Source organism: Abramis brama (genome assembly GCF_963993115.1).
Source record: "Abramis brama genome assembly, chromosome: 5".
In the NCBI taxonomy this organism is placed as follows: Eukaryota; Metazoa; Chordata; class Actinopteri; order Cypriniformes; family Leuciscidae; genus Abramis; species Abramis brama.
Genome location: NC_139967.1, coordinates 44,518,979 through 44,537,992, shown reverse-complemented (window position 1 = coordinate 44,537,992; position 19,014 = coordinate 44,518,979). Strand labels below are relative to the sequence as shown.

The 19,014-nt window shown below is 38.5% G+C and overlaps 1 protein-coding gene across 2 annotated transcripts; it reads left to right on the top strand.

The window, feature by feature from the left end:
- Positions 1-480: 480 nt before the first annotated feature.
- On the top strand, positions 481-16,528 carry rsrc2 (arginine/serine-rich coiled-coil 2). 2 transcript variants are annotated; one of them, XM_084115752.1, is made up of 10 exons: positions 481-612; positions 1,039-1,141; positions 4,029-4,069; positions 7,256-7,431; positions 7,528-7,680; positions 7,779-7,895; positions 11,257-11,333; positions 11,425-11,681; positions 13,526-13,615; positions 15,501-16,528. In XM_084115752.1, the coding sequence occupies exons 1-10, from the start codon at positions 607-609 to the stop codon at positions 15,687-15,689; spliced, it is 1,209 nt and encodes a 402-aa protein (XP_083971878.1). In that variant the 5' UTR covers positions 481-606; the 3' UTR covers positions 15,690-16,528. The 2 variants fall into 2 exon arrangements, with proteins under 2 accessions (XP_083971878.1, XP_083971879.1); XM_084115753.1 differs by lacking the exon at positions 7,779-7,895.
- Positions 16,529-19,014: the final 2,486 nt, after the last annotated feature.

The following is a 19,014-nucleotide window of genomic DNA, read 5'->3' as shown; positions in this document are numbered from 1 at the left end:
TGGGCTGAATCAGTTATAAGGATCTTCTTATTGATTACATTCGTCTGATGGGAAAAAGGCCTGTTCGTCATGAAAGTGGAGCGCGCGTTCGGAGAATCAGCTCGACTAACAATTATACGAAATTAATCTTACACAACGCGATTAGATTTCTCAGAGGACTTCTAAATTAGCTGAGAAGAAGCAGTAATTTTCCGATTCACGAACAAATGGAAAAACAATTAGTAAATGAACTGGGCTGTGCTGTGATCATAAGAGTTAATTTGTTAATGAGTCTGACTACACTGGGCGCGTGAAACCATCATGTTGTTGTTTTTTATCCCACCACATTGTAGCACCGCTGCTGAAAAGCATTTATATTTTCTTTTGTGATAATTCTCGGGTGGCATGGGTTAAAGTCAAACACACCATATATTTTCATCATCACCAAAAACCTGTAGTTATAATGTCCAGCCGCAAGAGCGGCGCTGTGCTTGTGCAGCTTTCTGCGAATATCCGAAGAAGAAGACAGAAACATCCGGGTATTGTTGTTCCACCGCTAAAGAAACGGATGATAGACGGAGCTTTACGAATTATACCGATAACTACAGCCTTTCTTTATTCGTTATCATGGCGGCAAGTACATTTGTTTGATTCTTGTTTGGGCAAGGTCGTACTCGACAGAAGCTTATAATTAATGAGACAGCGATTGATGGGCTGCATTCTGGACTCGGAAAATGGCGGATTTCATATTCTAAGCTAAATAGAAAAGAATTAATCGCACGGCTGTGAACTAAAATGGCAACCTATTGTGTTCTAAACTTTAGTGTATTTGAGATGACATCAAGTAATATAATTTAGTTAGAATCTGCTATTCAGCACGTAATGCACACAAACATGCGGCGATTAGCTGGATAATTCGACTTACGGTCCTTAGTAACGTTACTCGACAACACTCCAGTGTGAATGTTCATAATCGAGTGTTTGAATGCTTTTTGTATTCTTTACATTTTAAACAAAACAGTAAGGCTCGATGTTTATATTGGTTTTGTGATTTATCAGGCAAATGACGCCGAGTTCGGGTTGGAAACCTGCAAAACATCCCGGAGCTCGAAGCATTGTTCCCGGTCCAGATCGCGCTCAGTGGAGCGGAAGCGCAAGTCAGGTAAACCGGACTCACTGATCATGGCATGTTGTTGCAGACATTCCCATTAAAACCCCCATACACTGTAAAAACCTCTAACACACTGTAGAACTTATTTTCATGATTTCTTATCACATTTTTTTTTTCTTTTGTCAAATCAACTTAGATAATTAATGTGGTTCAGATAACATGCTATTTTGAGTTTCTGTTAATTGAACCAATCTCCATTGTATTAAAGTTAGGGGTGTAACAATATATCGTGTCACAATATATCGCAATACAAAAATGCAACAATATGTATCGTGGATAGTTCACACAAAAATAAAAATTACCCTGTGAGAAAAAATTGAAGTTTTCAGAGTCCGTACTACATTAAACTACAATATATTATGTTGAATATAATGTATAATGGGGGAATATTAGTGGGTCCTGATAAGTCTTATGTTACCAGTAAAAAGTGGCCTACATTATTTTAAATATATCTAGCCAGGCAATAGCATATTCGTCTAAAATAATTCTGTATTTTCAGGTTCAGAATCATGAATATATTTATTCTGGTGTCACCATTGTCCAAGCCTATACATTTACACCCACAATGTTATTTCAAATTTAGCATTTAATCAACAGTACATTTTTTCTTAACCTTTTACCATATGTCTTGGAGTATCGCAATAATATCGTATCGTGATATGTATCGAATCGTGAAATTAGGGTATCGTTACACCCCTAATTAAAGTCCCCCTGTAGTCACTAATTTTATCCCTTAAAGGGGAACTTGGCAACTATTTCAACTTAATTAAACCGTTTAGAAATCATTTGGATGGTTAAATAACCTGTTCTGGTAAAAATGGTGACTTTCCCCGCTCCCCCTTGCGTTCCAACCAACCTTGCAACATGGGGACTAACGTCCCGCTAAGTTGGAAATAGGAAGTCTCGTGAGAAGCGAGAAACACAAACTGCTTTACGGCAATTCGACAATGTCAATGTTCTATGATGCTGTGTATGATGTATTACCCACCTCAGTAGACATAGCTCCACATGATAAAGTTGGCCGGCTCCGATAATAACAAATGCACATGAGCAGCGGTAGAAAGTGGGAGGAGGGTGACGCAAGTGAGTTTTTTTACGACAGTGTTGTGAAATATACGCCCCACAGCTGTAGGGGGAGCTCGTTGAGACAACATAAGTGAAAATCAGCGAAAAAATGGCTAGAGTTGCCAAATTTCCCTTTAAAATTCATCTTTGATCACCAAAATTACATATTTAAACGTTTTTTCCTTAATTTTTATTCATGCCTTAAAATAGCTTGAATGTAACTCTACACCCCTTTAGTATACGTGGTACTATGAATATGCAAATTAGCCCCGCCTCCACTCACTCACACCAGCTCAAAGATTCACTCGTTGACGTGATTGGTTACAAGGTAGTTTGTGACGTCAGAAACGCCAGCGATTTCAAACCGTGTTTTTGAGACTGTCTTTATTTCACTGCAGTTTTAAAGAGAAAATACTCAGCAATGGTGTTGGCTTATGAATCTACACATGTTTTGTCTTTAAAAACACCACATAGACATTGGCAAGGTGATATTAAATGCCTACTTGATGGTCTAGGTCAAAAGAGCCCACCCTCATATCTATGATGTTCTTGCGTCTGGTTATGGCTTGTTCATGTTGTTAGGGTCTTCTAAATGGTTGCTAGGGTGTAGCTAGGCAGTTGCCAGGGTGATACCTAAAGCCAGTTTACAGCCTTTTTAAAAGAGCCCACCCACATGTCTCTACATTGATCAAATGCTGAGATGCTGTTAGTAATTTTGCTGTATGGTTGCTAGGGTGCCCTAAATGGTTGCTAGGGTGCCCCAAGGTGTGGCTATGGAGTTGCTATGTCATTATTTATTGGCTGCTTGCTAGGCAGAGAGGAATGAGCACAACACCTTCTCTATGACCTTCTGATCTGGTAATATGATCTCTCAAATTTTCATGCCGATGTCAAAGTGTGAATTTTAGGCATTTTTTTCCGCTAGATCGCAGTTTTCTCCTCAATACAGCAGGTTCTGCGCAACAGTTATGTAGTCTATAAAACAGGTTGCATCGCTTTTGGTTCAGATCTTTTATGTGTGCTTCATTAAATATAAAGCTGTTTTACTCAAGATGTCTTCTGCCAAAGATGAGCATAACTGATGTCCATCTCATTTTTTTTTTTTTTCTTATCACAAACTTTAGGATATCAAAATTAAGGAGCAGCATTTGAGATGATAATAGTGATGCAGTGCTTCACAAGTAGTAAATTAGCTGTTATTTCCCCATCAGTCACTGATCTTCACTGTCTATCCTTGACTAAATTCAAGCATTTAAACCAAGGAGTTTATATATACCGGTATATATTGCCTTATTGAAGGTCCTACCTCAATCTTGTAAGATTGCCAGTCATAAAGTAAACTTTTTGGGTGGCCAATGACATTTTAGGGCAGTCCACTGGCTGCATTGTGCCCAAACACATGAATTATGATCAAAATCGCATTGTATCTCCTTACCTTGTCAAGTCAAGCTTCTGAGTCCATCTAAAAACTGCTAAGCAAACATTTAAAGATTCTTTTTCTTTTCTCATTTATTAAATTCTGCAGCGGTAAGAAAATACTTAATAAATAATTAAACAGCCTGCTGTTCAGATACATTACCGTGCCAGTGATGACTGTGGGCCTCTTCATCAGATGCATTATGAAAAAGTCCAGTTTCACCAACCTCTGTTATTACCAGGTTACTATTTGCTAAAGGCTTTTATGTTCTATCCCATTCCCAACTTTTTCAATAGGAAATATGGTCAAACCATTTAATTTTTAAAAAGTTACATGTGATTTTAATCCTCCAGTGTCCTTCAAACAATCATTTATTTGTATCGTTTTGTCTTTTAGGAGACAAGAGGCACAGAAGAAGCCACAGCAGAAGCAAAGAGGTAACTAATTTTAGTCCATTGATGTCATGTAGACCTAAATTAAACTGGTCACATCATCATCAGTAGTTTTACAGCTGGCATTTCTAGTCTTAGCCGGTGGTAAGTATGCAGCTTAGACAGTAAGAAATGAAATGCCAGACTAAGAGGAAAAGCACTGATATAATCACAAGTGCATGTAATATTAAATAATATTAATGTTGATAACAGATGGAGAGAAATGTCTGTTTGGGAGCTTTTTTAACGTCCTGTATTTTAGATCATATGATAACATTTGTACAATAAATTACACTCAGCGTGCTAATGCACGAAGAGACACTCTGAACAGAAGACGCTGCTGACAGATAGCAAAATTATATGCCTACTACCTGGACAGGTAACTATCAGTCATTTAAACTTATTTGCCTATAAATAGATCTCTTTTTGTCTCACAACCCCTTTTTTTGTAGATGCCAGCTCAGAATTGCAATGGAATAAAATGAGTGGTCATTTCCCATATGAATGCTTGCAGATTTGCAAAATGTTACAATCCGTTTTAAAACCACTGAAAAATTGTTTTTTTTAAAGATGAATTTGGTCATAATTGGCTTTTTACGCTGTACACGGTGACCGTGAGTTCACTTTCAATGGGAGAGCAGGGCAGGAGGTAGAACAGGCTCGTTCACAGGAATCATGCCACTTTGTTGTGTACAACCGCAGCCGCTGAGATTTATTCCAATCATATTATATTTAATATTTAGTTAACCTATTCTGCCCTACAAAGCCTAAACACGGTGATTACACATCTTTTTTTTAAATGTGAAAACTGCAGTGCAGTGTTTTAGTTAATTTGAGTCTTTTTCATATTTTGATTTGGCTTTTATTTTTTTTAGTTTGCATGTTAATTTTAGTTGCATGCAAGTAATTTCATGTTCATGTGCTTTTGTCATTTTATTATTATTTTTTGTTTTTAAATATTGCTCTTTAGGTTTAATTTATTTTACTTTCCGTTTTAGTTCTACAACACAAACTTATTTCAGTACATTGTTGTAAGTTTCAACTAATATTTATATTTTATTTTAGCTTTTTCAGTGAACAGAAATATTTTTGGTTACATTTGGTAATGTAGTTAGTTACATTGTACTTAAATTAGAACAGAGTAATATTAACTACATGTACTTACTATAGAGTTAGGGTTTGGTTTAGGTTTATTTACTTGTAATTATGCATAATTTATAGTAAGTTACATGTTACATCACTTTAAAATAAAGTTTTACCATATTTTCTAATAATAACCCTGCCGCACTAAATATAAGATCCACTCTAACACACACTTTAAAGCCATTTTTGTTCCTTTGTTTTGCCTTTGTATGGCTGTATTATCTTTGCATTTCTCAAATGAACACCCACACATTTTATTGATAATTAAATGCCATTACACCTAAAATGAATAAATACTCTTTTTATTAGCTCTCACTTGCGTGCAACACAATGCGATGTTTAAACGTGTAAACATGTCAGAATAGGATTTTTTTGTTTACTTGCACGAGTGGGCATCATTAATTATTACCATTTATTACTTCCGTGTTTTACATTGCTTATATGTATGGCAGTGCCTGTACACATAAGAGATGGCAAGATTGCAAGAAAAGTTTTTCTCGTATCATGTAAAATTCCCTTTAAAGTCAACATGAAACAGCATTCCCAACCCAATTTACTTTATCTTGAATTGACTCAGTGGACTACTTGCACAACCACTTGCGCTTTCTACTTATTGCTACTCGGGAGTTTCCAGTAACGGCGTTCAGTGCGCCTACATAGACAGTTACTCATGACAACGCAGATTATTATTATATGTTTTTTGGCTGTCAATTGATTAAAACGATGAATCATGATCTCTGCATTAACATGAATTATCTTGAACCTGCTGAAATGTTTCCATAAAAATATTTTCTTTCAATTCAGAATAATAAATACATATATTTCCCCCACTAACCTGCAGCAGTCCAGTGCTCGTCTTCTCATTAACAGCATTTTTCCTTTACTGAACATATTTCATACCTGTCGAGTTTACATTTTTAAATGAATTTGAATGCTAAAAAGGATTGCTTGTGTGCGTTGGTGCTCTTATTCCAGTCTTTTAAAATAGTTTAAAATGAATGCGCGCCTCAAATAAATTTAACAATATTTGATATTTAATTCATCTTAAACGGTAATGCATTAACAGCGCTACTACTTTGAATAAAAATGAAGAATTCTGGCTTAAACGTAAATACAGTGAAATGATTCACAATGAAAAATGACACAGAATAGTGATTAAAATATTTAATAAAAATAAATGTTTGTACTGATTGTATTCATCAGGTCTCACACACTTTAGCATCGCGGTCACTAGTTAGACGAGCTCTGACAACATGTGGTGGAAAATCATGCATGTTTAACAGCCTTTTCTCAGATCAGCTTGGGTTGGATTAAAACTTTACACTGTAATCATCAGAATATCTCTTCTCCTGTCCCTGAAAAGTCTATATTTTTAAATCTTCTTGCTGACACTCATTTTAGGTAGCGTTTAGTCAACTAGGTGACACACAGCACATTGAAAAATATACATAACCGGAATTGAAAAATATACATAACCGGAATTAAATGAGTCGTACTCTTTCAAAACGGAAATGCGTCACGAAGCTCAGTGCAAGTAGTCCATTGAGATCAAATCTGAGCTTGATATGTGGGGATATAAATGTAAAATTAGGCCATATTTTGAGACTCTCCCTGCTGGGATCCAAGACAGTGGCTAGCTCAAATTCACTCAACAAATCCCAAAGCTATAATGTGACTGATAAGAGCAGGAACATGCAAGTAAATGGGGTTTATTTTGAATTTCATGTTGACTTTGCGTAAGAGAAAAACGAATTAATGAAATCTGTAGAATTCTCACAAATTGAAGATGTTGCGATCTGGTAGACAAAAGATCTCCCGTGCTTTTTTTTGGTACTGAACTCGGTGTAAATGTGCTGGTTAAGTGCACTCATTTGTGTTAAATGTAACTGTACATGCTGCACTCGGATGGTGGTGGACAAGCTTTTTAAATGATAATTTAAATAGTGTTTTTCTTGTCAGAATTATTTTGGCAAGTTTGTTGTTAAATCAACTTACTAACTCTCTTTATTGCACTATTTTCCTGAAAGAGACCAATTCTTCTTAAAACAGGCACGGAAGAAAGACTCTGAGAAAGCTCTGAAATGTCAGAGTGGATCAGAGGAGCAGATGGAGATGTCAGATAAAGGCCGAGACAGGCTGTCTGAAGAAGTGGAGGAACGACATCGCAGAAAAGACAAGAAGTCCTCCAGACCGAGAAGCCTATCAAGATCACGTTCCAAGGAAAGGTATTTTCATTTGACGTTTGTCATTTCGATTTGATTTCATTCATGCAAACGTGTCAGGCTTAGTGTGCTTAGATGTGAATTAATGTTTTCCCGAAGACGACATCACGGTCGAAACTGGGACAAAAGAAGATCTCGCTCACGCAGTGGTGAACGGCGATCGAGGAGTCGTGAGAAAAAGAGACGGGCCCGGTCTCGCTCAAACTCCAGAGGCAAACACAGACATCACAGCAGGAGCCGTAGCAAGAGCAGGTGGACAAAGATTTTGTGTTTGGGTTCTTTTTTGTGAGTGAAACTGAATGAAAATGCTGATTTGTGCTTAAACCGTGAGATGGTCCGATTTTATCTAGGGAGAAGAAGAAGAGGACAGAGAAAGCGCGGAGAAAAAGTCGCAGTCGGTCAGTTAGCCCTGTGACCTTCAGGGGTAGAAACACAGCCATGGATGCTCAGGAAGCATTGGCTAGAAGGTAGAGTGACATCTGTTGCCTGGAAGCACAAAATAAACTATTTGGATTTTATACACAGTATATAGCAGAAGTGAGTACGCACCTGTGCAATATTACTTCAAATCACCATGAAATCAAAAGCATTATTATTATTATTTTAAATTCATGTGCCCTCATAATCTTTAATCAAAATAATTTCCCTTCCCTCTTGCATTGACTGCTCTTCTCTGATGATGTGTTTACTGGCGAGAGGGCGGAGCAACCTGTCACTCACATGAGATCGACCAATAGCAAACCACAACCATCCAATCAATTCCCAATAGACAAAATCAAGTCCCGCTCAACATTTTTTTTTTTTCTTGCCCGAGAAGCCGTTTCGCTCGATATAGGTCACAATAGGGAAGACTGTCGCATCTTCTTTTTCATGTCGACTTGTATCACCATCTAAGTTGAACATATGTCCTCACCTTTTTTTTGGCGTTGAGTTTGTACCTTGTGGCCTGTATTTTCAAGGTGTTTGTTTTCGATTGTTCATAAGAGGAAATACTTTATTTGTCAAATTATAATTAAAGCGGGTTTACTCTCTTTTGTTGTATACTGTGTATGTGTAGATATACTCCCAGAAAAGGTTATAACTGTTTCATTAGAAATATTGTCAAAATCGGTTGAATTTCCACTCTACCTAACTGGTCGGATTCACAAAACATTCTTAAGAATAGAATTCTTTACTGACAATTTCTTCTTCTTTTCCAACTTAAGAAAAAAAAGATATTTTGTTTTCCCAAAAACCTTTCCTAAGAATGTTCTTATCTTTTTTCTTAAGATTGTTCTTAAAGTTCAAATTCAAGTATTCGTATTCCTATGAAAAATAATGTTCTCAAAAATCATCATGAATAACTTCTCAAACTTAGGATAACTTCCAGCCTGTCTTAAATACCCAAATGTAAGATGTTTAATGAATTTTATTGGGTTGTTTCAACACAACAGAACATTAGCTAAATATAATGCATATTACTACTAGTACCATGAATGTGCACAAGCACTCAGTCTGAAGTGACACCGATTGATGACTTGCGCGTATATGATGCACTCACTCAAGCTAGAACTAGCGAGACATCACAGATACAGGACGCATTCACAATAGAGAAAGCGCAAGAAAGACGGAGCGCGAATAAATGGCAAAGACCGCTGTGTCTCGAGAGGCTCTTTTCTTACGTCAAAAACTACCTTGTAACCAATCACGTCGACGTGCGGGCGAGCTTTAGCATGTCGTAAACTATGACCGCTCTGAAGCAGGGGCGTCTCAAGAAAAGACAGGTTATCCTGGTAATATTTTTCTGTTGATATGAAAAATCAGGTGCTTTTAGCAACATAGCGTGTGAATGATGTATATGATGTATTTTACGATGTTATAATGAATATGCCTTTCTCCACTGACGTACTGAGTTGTTCAAAGCATTTCTAAGGATGCTGATTTTGGCAGACTGAGATGGCGATTGGGAACATGGTTTGTGTAACATTATTAGCTGTTTGATAAAATAGTCAAGCAAAAGGCTAGTCATATTAATTACCGTTATGTGTCCGACTTTGTTAAGAGCGATTTAATGAATAAACTGCAGCGTTTACCTCAGTAAAGTTGAATGTGAATCTCTGAGCTGGTGTGAGTGAGTGGAGGCGGGGCTAATTTGCATATTCATAGATCCACCTAAACTAAATGAAGCAAGGGTAGAGTTACATTCAAGCTATTTTAAGGCATGAAGACATTTTTTTCACAGGAAAAAAAAAACGTTTAAATATGTCATTTTGGTGATCAAAGATGAGTTTTAAGGGATAAAATTATTGACTACAGTGGGACTTTAAAATAACGATTTTAACTTGATTAAAATTTAAGTTTAAAGATTAACTCTTGTCAAGCCAGTCGCGATGAAAATAGTCTGTATGCTTATATCTACTGTAATCTGCAGGCAGTGCTAAAAGACGGGCTTTGAGGTGTTTTTCATTCAGCGAGTCTTCAGCAATTAAACCAATTAACAAATCGTTCAAAATAGCATATCAATCAAATAACACCTTTCTTTTTCTTCTCAAGTAAAAAAAAAAAAATTAAAGATGTTCTTAATAAAATATTTGAGAACTTCTTAAGAATTTTTAGGAACATTCTTACGAACTTTTAAAAAAAAATAATTTTCTTCTTTCTTAAGAAGGTTTTCGTGAATCCGGCCCCAGTTTATTAAAACAACATACAAGCAACTTACTGTCTCAACAACACCTCACAAACCTGTAGTCTCTGCATACTAATGTGAACACTGCTAAATGCTTTGACATTTGTTGAAGTAGAGATGAATTAAGAAACAACTTTTCTGAGAGGGTTTCAACATGCTGACTGTTAGTACAATAATCAGGCTTTCACACTGGCAGTTTAGTCTGATAAAGAGCACGGTTTGCATGACAGATGAGTTATGTTGAATGCTGATGTGCGGTACTGATGTGAATACTGTAGCTATTTTTCCATCCAAAGGTGCGAATTTAACTTATGCGCAAAATAGGCATATCACACAAAACGTTTGCCAACAAAGCACCATTTCTGTCCTGTTTGTTCACGAGAACAAAACTCTCACTTCCTGGGAAGTTGGTGCAAGATATCTGTAAAAATGGAAGCTGCTGCTTTCGGGGAAGCAACTGTGGCTCTTTTTTTCATGCATCATAAGTCACTTGAGCCTCAAAACACAATAAACTGATTTCATATTGACTTGCGTTCGGATGCCTGGCGTTTGAAAACACAATCCTGAGTGACTTTCTGATGACAGACTTTGGCTTTCTGAATGATCAAACCAACATTTGAGAAGCTGTGCAATGAAACTGATCTGCTGGTTAGTCCAGTTATCCAATCACATCCTCTTGTTTATTCAGTAAATGTGTTTCCATTTGTTTCGTCTTAATTGGATAAAATTATCCGCCTCAATTGAGCGCATGTGCATTTTTAGAATTTGTGCACTTCCATCTTGGCATTTCCATCCAGCGTTTTTAATGAATTGCTCACAATCAGCTGTATCCTCAAAAAAAGACTGCGAACAGCATAAAGCCACCTTCCCCTAGACATCTATTTGTCTGGTCTGTTATTGCGCATAATAGAATCAAATAAAAAAGAAAAAACTCAAAAATGCGCACACCATGCCCGTTTGTAATGCAAAATGAATGGAAACGCACCACTGTTCTACAGAATCCAATGGGTCTGAAAGCAGACCAACTGTGCCGGGAGTAATCACACTCTGATTCGGACCGCAGCAGACGTGCCCAGTGTGAAAACCACCTCTAGCTGATTAGTGACGTGTTAACTGCTCTCTAGTCTTCATGTTCAGTAAACACATTCACTTCACACTCTTAGGTTGGAGAGAGCAAAGAAGCTTCAAGAACAGAAAGAAAAAGAGTTGTTGGAAAAACGGCAACAAGAGCAAGCAGCAGGCAAGTACCCGCCACAAGTCAAAGCTATTGTTGGAGTGGCTTCACATCTAACCCACTCCATCTGACGTTCTGTTGGTTGTTTCTCCACCAGCGGCTGCGCCACTGTTGTGTGATCCGGTCACCACTGCTCCCAGTCCAGCGCTGAACGTCGCAGCTCTGCTGGCCTCGGGCACACAGGTCACTCCCCAGATCGCAATGGCAGCTCAGATGGCAGCGCTTCAGGCCAAGACACTGGCAGAGACTGGCATTGCCGTGCCAAGCTACTACAATCCCTCAGCGGTCAACCCAATGAAGTTTGCCGAGCAGGAAAAGAAGAGGAAAAAGTTGTGGCAGGGGAAGAAAGAAGGGGTGAGGACAAGACTTGCTCTTATGTGAGGGATAATGTACATCCAGACGATTGTTATCACAGAATAAACCCTGACAGGGTTATCAGGGTCTTGCATCGGTTTATTCTGCGATAACAACCGGCTGGATGTACTTTATCCCACTTATTACACGGCTACTTGCCACATAAGTAAATAATTAGACGGGAAATATTGATCCGAGTCAAAATATTTTATTAGCTCTTTAAATGCAAAGCTTCCGCAGAGAGCAATTGCTAGTGCGGAAAGTTCAAACTAGACGGACGTTTAATGGATACGGTACAGTCATAGCACTTATTACACGGCATTTCAGCACATAAATAATTATGGGGATAAAAGATATTGATTTGAGATGAAACTGTTTTAAAATCGTACCTGTTTGTTGTCCTTTAATCCATTACAGTGTACAAAACAATCGTTGCAAAATGACAGCAGCTGTATTTGTATGAAACGAGAGCAAGTCCGCGATACCCGGATGACACAATTAAATAACTACACAAAATATTGATTTGAGTTTTAATATTTTATTAGCTCACCAAACACAAAACTTCCACAGGGAAAAAACATTCCTAGCAAGTGTAAAGCGCCGACTTCAGAGGGATCAGAACCGTGTAGTAAATAGATTTTAACATATCTATATTTATATATATTATTTATATCTATTTATATTGCCAAGTTATATTGTGGTATCAGTTAAATTGTTTGGATGGGTCATTAATTGTTCTGTTTATTACATTATACATTTTATACAATACAAATTGAACAAACGCAGTCAAGTGTGGGTGTGGGTGGTGGTGGGGGAGGTTGGGGGGGGGGTCGTCTTTGTAAGTGCACATAAATATAAATCACTTTATATCTTAAATGGAATTGGACCATTATGTAAGGCTAGGCCACTTAGGGCGCTATAGTACAATAAAACATTAAAATGGTTTAAATGGATAGTTCACCCAAAAATAAAAATTCTACCATCAATTAAGCTCGTTTTGTTCCAAACCCCTAAGACTTTTATTCATTTTCACAACACAGATGAAGATATTTTTAATTAAATCTGAGATTTTTGTCCCTCCCTTAAAAGTCTGTTCACCCAAAAAGAGATGGTAAAGTCTTCTGAATTGCTTTATATCTTGAACCGATTTAATTTAAGCTTTTATTAACATTTGTTTAGCATCATCTTTAAACTACAGAACTGTTCAATTGAATTCAAAATTAGCATGCAGTGTCATTGTCTTGTTTGGACTGCACTAGTGTTGCAAAAAACATGCGAATACAATAGTTTAAGAACATGATATACATTTAACACCACTTGGTAACATTAGAGCAAATTATTTGAACACAGTTTTAGTATTAGCATTTATTTCAGATAGAAATTGTTATTTGTAAAAATAAATATTTTGATCAATTTATTGCATACTTAATAAAATAATAAATAAACTTTTAAAATAATAAAAGTACACATTTCCTTCAAAATCAAACACTCCAGTTCTTTTGATTTTAAAGAAATCATGCTTTACTTGGACTCTACGCAAGCTTGTCATGCCTAAAGGCCTGTTTTCTCTATATGATCATTGTTCAATCTCTTAAATGGGCACAACTAACAAACAACCAACAATTGAAACAGAGATAATCATGACGTTTGATAGTAAAAGCAGCCTGTGCTCTGTTGGAGAGACGTCATAAGTCATGTGGTTTAACATTCATAATCTTGTCTCATAACTATAGCCTTTATAAATGGCAGTATTTAGGAGTCGATTAAGAAAGCTGAATTTTGAAAATACAGTTTTGAACTTAATAAATTATTTTCATTATGTAAAGTATATGTTTATGTTGTAGGACAAGTCACAGACAGCTGAGCTTTGGGAGAAGCTGAATTTTGGCAATAAAGACCAAAATGTGAAATTTCGCAAGCTTATGGGAATTAAAGTAAGTGTTTTCCTGTATTAAATATTGCATTATCTATTTAAAATGTTCTTAATGTGTCAAATGGAGAAATCTTCATATTCATATTCCTATTATGCTTTTTTTACATGTTCAACTTTCTTTAGTCTGTGATGTTGTTGTTTAATCTGCAAAGTTACAAAGTTACTCCAGCGGGAGTTATTATTCTCTCTATATCAGTGTCACTGTTTCTGAAACGCCTCCATTGTAGTTTTGAGTTTTCTTCCAGGAACAAGCACGTCACAATTAGGGTTGGGAATCGTAAGAAATTTTCCAGTTCCCATTCAATAAAAATTATTTTAAACAACTAATAAAAACTAGTAGCAAGGAAAAATGCACAATCCTTTTTGTTTATTTCTTATACTTGTCAAATGAGTTTAACAGACTGGTAATGTCAACAAATTCAATAGAGATGCACCGATTACAATTTTCTGGGCCGATTCCGATTTCCGATTTTTCATTGAGTTTGACCTGCCGATACCGATTTTAGCCGATTCCGATTTCATTTTTTCTAACCACTTTACAGCACACAAATATTTATTTTATATCTTTTCTGTAATAGAACATTTTACAATTTGCATAGTACATATTTTTTTAACAGATAAACGCTATAAAATAGAACTATATAAATTACTCCAGGTGTGGGTAATTCACACACATCTAAAGTGCAGTGTTATGGAAGAACCATTTCCTTTTCACATTCAATATCCAATAATTTTTTATATATATGTATTTAGCAAACTAAACGTCTGTATGAAAACAGGGAATGGCAATAAAATAATATATAAATAAAAAATAAAATAAATATAGCCTTGCAGTATAAAGATATTTCTCAAAGCACACACACACAGGCCTATTGCAGTCACTTGTACAAACTGAATAATAAAACAAGTTTAAATGGGTACATTCTATAAATATTAGTCTTCGTTTTCTTTTCTGACATAGCCTATTCCAGTTCTTGTTAAAATACGCAAATTCTGTGCGTTTTGGGCACTTTTTTTGTGAAACCCTATTTAGGCTATTTTGTCCATCAAAAGTGTGATAAATTGTTCTTTTGAACTTTCTATTCATCAAAGAATCCTGAAAAATAAAATGTATGGCCGTTTCCACAGAAATATGAAGTGTTTTCAACACTGATAATAATCAGAAATGTTTCTTGAGCATCAAATCATCATTAGAATGATTTCTGAAGGATCATGTGACACTGAAGACTGGAGTAATGATGCTGAAAATTCAGCTTTGATCACAGGAATAAATTACACTTTACTATATATTCACATAGAAAACATATGATTTACATTGGAATAAAATTTCACTGTTTTTACTGTATTTTTAATCAAATAAATGCAGCTTTGGTGAGCAGAAGAGACTCTTTTAAAAACATTAAAAATCTTAGCGACCCCAAACTTGTGAACGGATATATATATATATAGCGCGAGGGCTTTTCAGTGCATTCATTACTATTTTAATATTCATGAGAATATTCATTTTCTATTAAAGGATAAGCTTCCAGCACTTCTCCCACACATCGCACCAGAACCGTTTTCGGAACCGAAACTTAGGAATTTCACACGGTTCCGGTATTTTTCAAAAACGCTAACGGTTCTGGATAAGAACCGATTCTTTGTTCCCAACCCTAGTCACAATATTCCTCATTTAAATAATTCCTGCCCAAGGCAAACATAGAATAAAGGGACGAGGTCTGGTTGAGTTAGTAGTGTGTTGAAACGGGTGGCTGTGGTAAGAGGCGGGACATTTCCCAAACTCGCTCGAAGTAGTTCTAGCCCAACAACAAAATCAAGACTTTGAAAAAGGGCATAATAAGTCCTCTTTAATATAGAAATGTTCTGATTGATTGTGTTCCCCTTAGGGTGAAGAGGAAGGTACTTCATCAGGAGCTACTAACGAAGAAGGTCTTAAAACCTTGCAGCAGCAGGAAGAGATGTTTCGCAACCTGGACGTCCAGTACGAGATGGCCCGCTCACAGACGCACACGCAGAGGGGAATGGGCCTTGGTTTCTCCTCCTCTTTTTCATCAAGGGGCATGGATGCTGTCTGAACATTCTGTACTTGTGCTTCACGTCTCTGTAAATTCTGGCCGATGTTGCCCCTGTAAAGCTGGTTTGTACGTGCTTGTAGAGAATGCTGGTGCATTAGCTTGCATGTATAATTCATCAGATCTGTCGTTTTATTCATTTTGCAAAATTCACATGTAAATACAGTTGATTGCACAAACATATATTGTTGCTTGGTCTCTGACAAGTGTTTAATATTGTAAAGCTTCCATTTAGATTTTGGGTGGGGAATGTGATTGTATATTTCACTGTGTTTGTATTGAAACTCCCCGAATCTAGCAATTCCTGAAATATCAACGACCAACGGGTCCATTTCTGCCTTGGGTACTAGGGGCGATGCTATATTGTTAATGCTTCATTGCTTTTAATAAAATGGTTACTACATAAATATATTAAGGGCACCAATTAACATGGCAGACATTTCATTGGTTTCGGTTGGGAAACAAAAAAACAGACCAATACATTTCACACTGGAAACAATAAAAACAATTTATCATGTAAAATACTTCTCATCATAAACGAAGATCAAACATTTTTGATATTTGGCTTGTTCTTATTACACTAAGAGAAACTGAGATTGGAACAGCTGAAACCCACTTTTAATAGCATTTGTGCGATCTTAGATTATTGCAATGTTACTTGTGATTCTTAATAGGCAAGTTAAACCTAGCTATCTTAACTTAATAAAATAAGCTTACCACCCAAATAATTAGAAAAAGCTGCTATGTGTGTGTGTTACAACTGAAGGTCAGCAACACACCGTATTTGCACTTGTTTAGTGTGGTCATTAGGGAGTGCCTGAATAAAAGTTTCCTAATTTTTACCTTTTGGCTGATGTAATCTTGGTGTTAAACTGACGCTCAAAAAGACCAACCTATTTAGTTAAAAAGATGGACACAACCATAATGATTGATTCTAAATGTAATAATGGGTCTGAAAATGGTATCATGTAAATGGCCCTTCAGTATTGTTCCCTCACAATGTTTGCTAAACCGTTCCAATCAAAATTTTAACATTTAAAATCCTCTTCAAACTGAAGTGCCTCATTTAACATGTATTTACATTATTATTGTGATTACTATATTAGAAGTGTATAATACTAATATTAAATCAACTTGGTGTACTTTTGTGGGAAATTATAATTATGGATTACTATTAAATGAATGCGTCTTTTTTCCTTATAAAATTATTTCATGACAAATTACGTACATTATGCATTTCTCATAAAATGACAAAAAAAACAAAAACATTGTATTCACAATTTTATTACACTTACACAAAAAATTATTACATTATGAACATTTGTTACATTTGACTTGCATTATAAAGCATGAAGGGTTCAAAAACCCTTTATGATGGATTCAAAAACAAGGACCGGTCGCTCGGCATGGCGCAGCTGGCGCCCCACCCTGGAGCCAGGCCCAGCGTTGGGGCTCGTATGCGAGCGCCTGGTGGCCGGTCCTCCCCCCATGGGGTCCGGCTGAGGAGTGACGTGGGGCTGCCCTCCCATGGGCTCACCACCTGCAGGAGGGACCGTAAGGGGCCGGTGCTTAGTGGATCGGGCGGCAGTCGAAGGCGGGGGCCTCGACAACCCTATCCCTGGACACGGAAACTAGCTCTAGGGACATGGAACGTCACCTCGCTGACGGGGAAGGAGCCTGAGATTGTGCGTGAGGTTGAGAGGTACCGACTAGAGATAGTCGGGATCACCTCCACGCACGGCTTGGGCTCTGGAACCACACTCCTTGAGAGACGATGGACTCAACCACTTTGGAGTTGCCCATGGTGAGAGGTGGTGGGCTGGTGTGGGTTTGCTTATAGCCCCCCAGCTCAGCCGCCATGTGTTGGAGTTCACCCCGGTGAACGAGAGAGTCGCTTCCTTACGCCTTCGGGTCGGGGATAGGTCTCTCAATGTCGTGCGCGCATACGGGTCGAACAGCAGTGCAAAGTACCCGGCCCTCTTGGGGTCTCTGGGAGGGGTGCTGGAAAGTGCTCCGACTGGGGACTCCGTCGTTCTACTGGGGGACTTCAACACCCACGTGGGCAGCGACAGTGATACCTGGAGGGGTGTGATTGGGAGGAATGGCCCCCCTGATCTGAACCCGAGTGGTGTTCTGTTATTGGACTTCTGTGCTAGTTACAGCTTGTCCATAACGAACACCATGTTCAAGCATAAGGGTGTCCATCAGTACACGTGGCACCAGGACACCCTAGGCCGGAGGTCGATGATCGACTTTGTGGTCGTTTCATCCGACCTCTGGCCGTATGTCTAGGACACTCGGGTGAAGAGAGGGGCGGAGCTGTCAACTGATCACCACCTGGTGGTGAGTTGGATCCGATGGCAGGGGAGGAAGCTGGACAGACTCGGCAGACCCAAACGTACTGTGAGGGTCTGTTGGGAACGTTTGGCAGAGTCCCCTGTCAGAGAGATCTTCAACTTCCACCTCCGGCCGAGCTTCGACCGGATCCCGAGGGAGTTTGGAGATATTGAGTCTGAGTGGACCATGTACTTCACCTCCATTGTCGACGCGGCCACTCGGAGCTGTAGCCATAAGGTCTCCGGTGCCTGTCGAGGCAGCAATCCCCGAACCCGGTGGTGGACACCGGAAGTAAGGGATGCCGTCAAGCTGAAGAAGGAGTCCTATCGAGCCTGGCTGGCTTGTGGGACTCCTGAGGCAGCTGACAGGTACCGGCAGGCCAAGCGGACTGCAGCCCGGGTGGTTGTGGAGGCAAAGAATCGGGCTTGGGAGGAGTTCGGTGAGGCCATGGAGAAGGACTATCGGTTGGCCTCGAAGAGATTCTGTAAAAACGTCCGGCGCCTCAGGAGAGGGAAGCAGTGCCCTACCAACACTGTTTACAGTAGAGGTGGGCAGCTGTTGACCTCAACTGGGGATGTCGTCGGACGGTGGAAGGAATACTTCGAGGATCTCCTCAATCCCACCAACACGTCTTCCATTGAGGAAGCAGAGGCTGAGGGCTCCGAGGTGGACTCGTCCATCACCCAAGCTGAAGTCACCGAGGTAGTCAAGAAGCTCGTCGGTGGCAAGGCATCAGGGGTGGATGAGATCCGCCCTGAGTACCTCAAGTCTCTGGATGTTGTGGGGCTGTCTTGGCTGACACACCTCTGCAACATCGCGTGGCGGTCGGGGACAGTACCTTTGGGCTGGCAGACCGGGGTGGTGGTCCCTCTTTTTAAAGGGGTGGTTGATTGTGATTTCACTTTTTTCATTTTAAATAGTGTGTAATGTTGCTGTTGGTGCATGAACATTATCTGCAAAGTTGCTGCGCTGAAAGTTCAATGTAAGCAGA